Source organism: Cariama cristata, unplaced genomic scaffold, assembly GCF_000690535.1.
Source record: "Cariama cristata isolate BGI_N322 unplaced genomic scaffold, ASM69053v1 scaffold20285, whole genome shotgun sequence".
Lineage (NCBI taxonomy): Eukaryota > Metazoa > Chordata > Aves > Cariamiformes > Cariamidae > Cariama > Cariama cristata.
This window is the reverse complement of record NW_009617177.1, coordinates 8,831-10,310: the sequence shown is the minus strand read 5'-3', so window position 1 is coordinate 10,310 and position 1,480 is coordinate 8,831. Positions and strand designations below refer to the sequence as shown.

Here is a 1,480-nt window from a genome sequence, read left to right as displayed (position 1 = left end):
TGTACAGGGCAGACCAGCCCCTCACCTCGCTCTGCCCCTTGGTACCCCAGCTGCTCTCTCCTGCTCACACCTTGACGTCAGTGCCTGCGGGTGTGAAGCTGACAGGCTGGTAGCCCGGCTTGTCATCCTGCTTACGGTAGTACATCCATGTCACCACTGCCAAGATGAAGGTTTGTGGGATCAACAGCTGTATGTTCATCTCTGGAAGAGGAGAAAGGGTCATTTGAAGCCACCTTCATCCACCATGCCGGTTCCCCACACCCCACCATGGGACGGAGGGGGTCAGCCAGGAGCATGCAACACTGCTCCCCCGTCTTGCGACTTACGCTGCGACCGGGCCTTGGAGGAGAAGGGCGGCGAGCAGGCGATGTTGCCATTGTTGGCCAGGATACTGAAGATGGCAGGCTGCAGTGCTGTCAGGAGGAGGAGGATCTGCAACCACCAACACCCAAGGTGGTGGGGGCTGCTCTGCTGCCAGGCTCCGGCCCTTTGCCTTCCCCATTATCCTGCAGCCAGACCTGGCTCTCTCTGCTCTGCCATCTCCCTCCTTGCTGCCTCATCCCGTTCGTGCCGGAGGAGCCCCTCACCTAGTGGGGAGCTGGGCAGGACAGGGGCTCACCTGGAAGCAGGAGAACTTGGCCTTGATATTCTGCTCAGTCAGGTGCAGCCGTGCCTGCCGAAAGAGGATGCCCAGGGCCCACAGCCCAAAGAGGGTGGAGGCACCAACCACGGTGTTGATCCAGAGGGCCACGCTCTCCGCCGAGATCTGCGGGGGGACACACAGAAAATATGCCTGGGCTGATGAAGCTGCTGGGCAAGGTGAGGGTTGGTGGAGGCTCCCCATCCAGGACATCACCCTGCCCATCCCTGGGCCCTGGCACTCACGTCAGCAGGGTTGTAGTTCCCATCGGCAGCCAGGACCAGCCCCAGAAAGACGGCAACCACCCTGCAGAAGGCGTACTGGAAAGTCCCCAGCATCAGCAGTTGAAGCTTTCTCCTGGCACAGCGAGAGAGACCAGTAGCACCTCGAGGTCCCTAAGCCCCTTCCCAGTGACTTTCCTTCCACTCCAGCAGAAGCAGGGGTGAAAGCCCTCCCCAGGGGCAGGGGGTTACCCCAGCTAGCTCAAGTTCACCTGCTCATGGTGATTCGGGGCAGGCAGGGGCAGCAGCAGCAGCAGGGCCCGGTGCTGACCACCATGGGCACATCCTTTAGGGTGCTGAGCACCGCCTCTTTCCCCCCGAAGCCCTCCACCATGACCAGCATCATGAGGTAGAAGCAGATGGAAAAGTACCTGAGGAGGAGAAGGAGGAGAAGGAAGGTAGATCAGGTCCTGAGGGCTCCCCAGGTGCCCCTGCCCTGAGGTAGGCAATACTCACGCCGTGGTAGCCATCTCCACCACCATCATGGACCGTGGGATCCACAGCCCAAAGCAGCTGACCACAGAGACAACCTGGGGGAGACACAAGCGTGACACACTGC

General features: G+C 60.8%; 1 protein-coding gene across 1 annotated transcript in view; it reads right to left on the bottom strand.

Annotated features, from left to right (window-relative positions):
- Positions 1-64: 64 nt before the first annotated feature.
- The window catches only part of SLC51A (solute carrier family 51, alpha subunit), a 2,360-nt gene continuing 944 nt past the window's right edge, over positions 65-1,480 (bottom strand). Inside the window, exons 4-9 of the mRNA XM_009700453.1 lie at positions 1,378-1,451; positions 1,134-1,292; positions 886-997; positions 620-766; positions 327-432; positions 65-201 (exon numbers count right to left, since the gene is read on the bottom strand). Coding sequence (XP_009698755.1) covers positions 65-201; positions 327-432; positions 620-766; positions 886-997; positions 1,134-1,292; positions 1,378-1,451 — 735 coding nt within the window. The remainder of the gene's footprint in view (positions 202-326; positions 433-619; positions 767-885; positions 998-1,133; positions 1,293-1,377; positions 1,452-1,480) is intronic.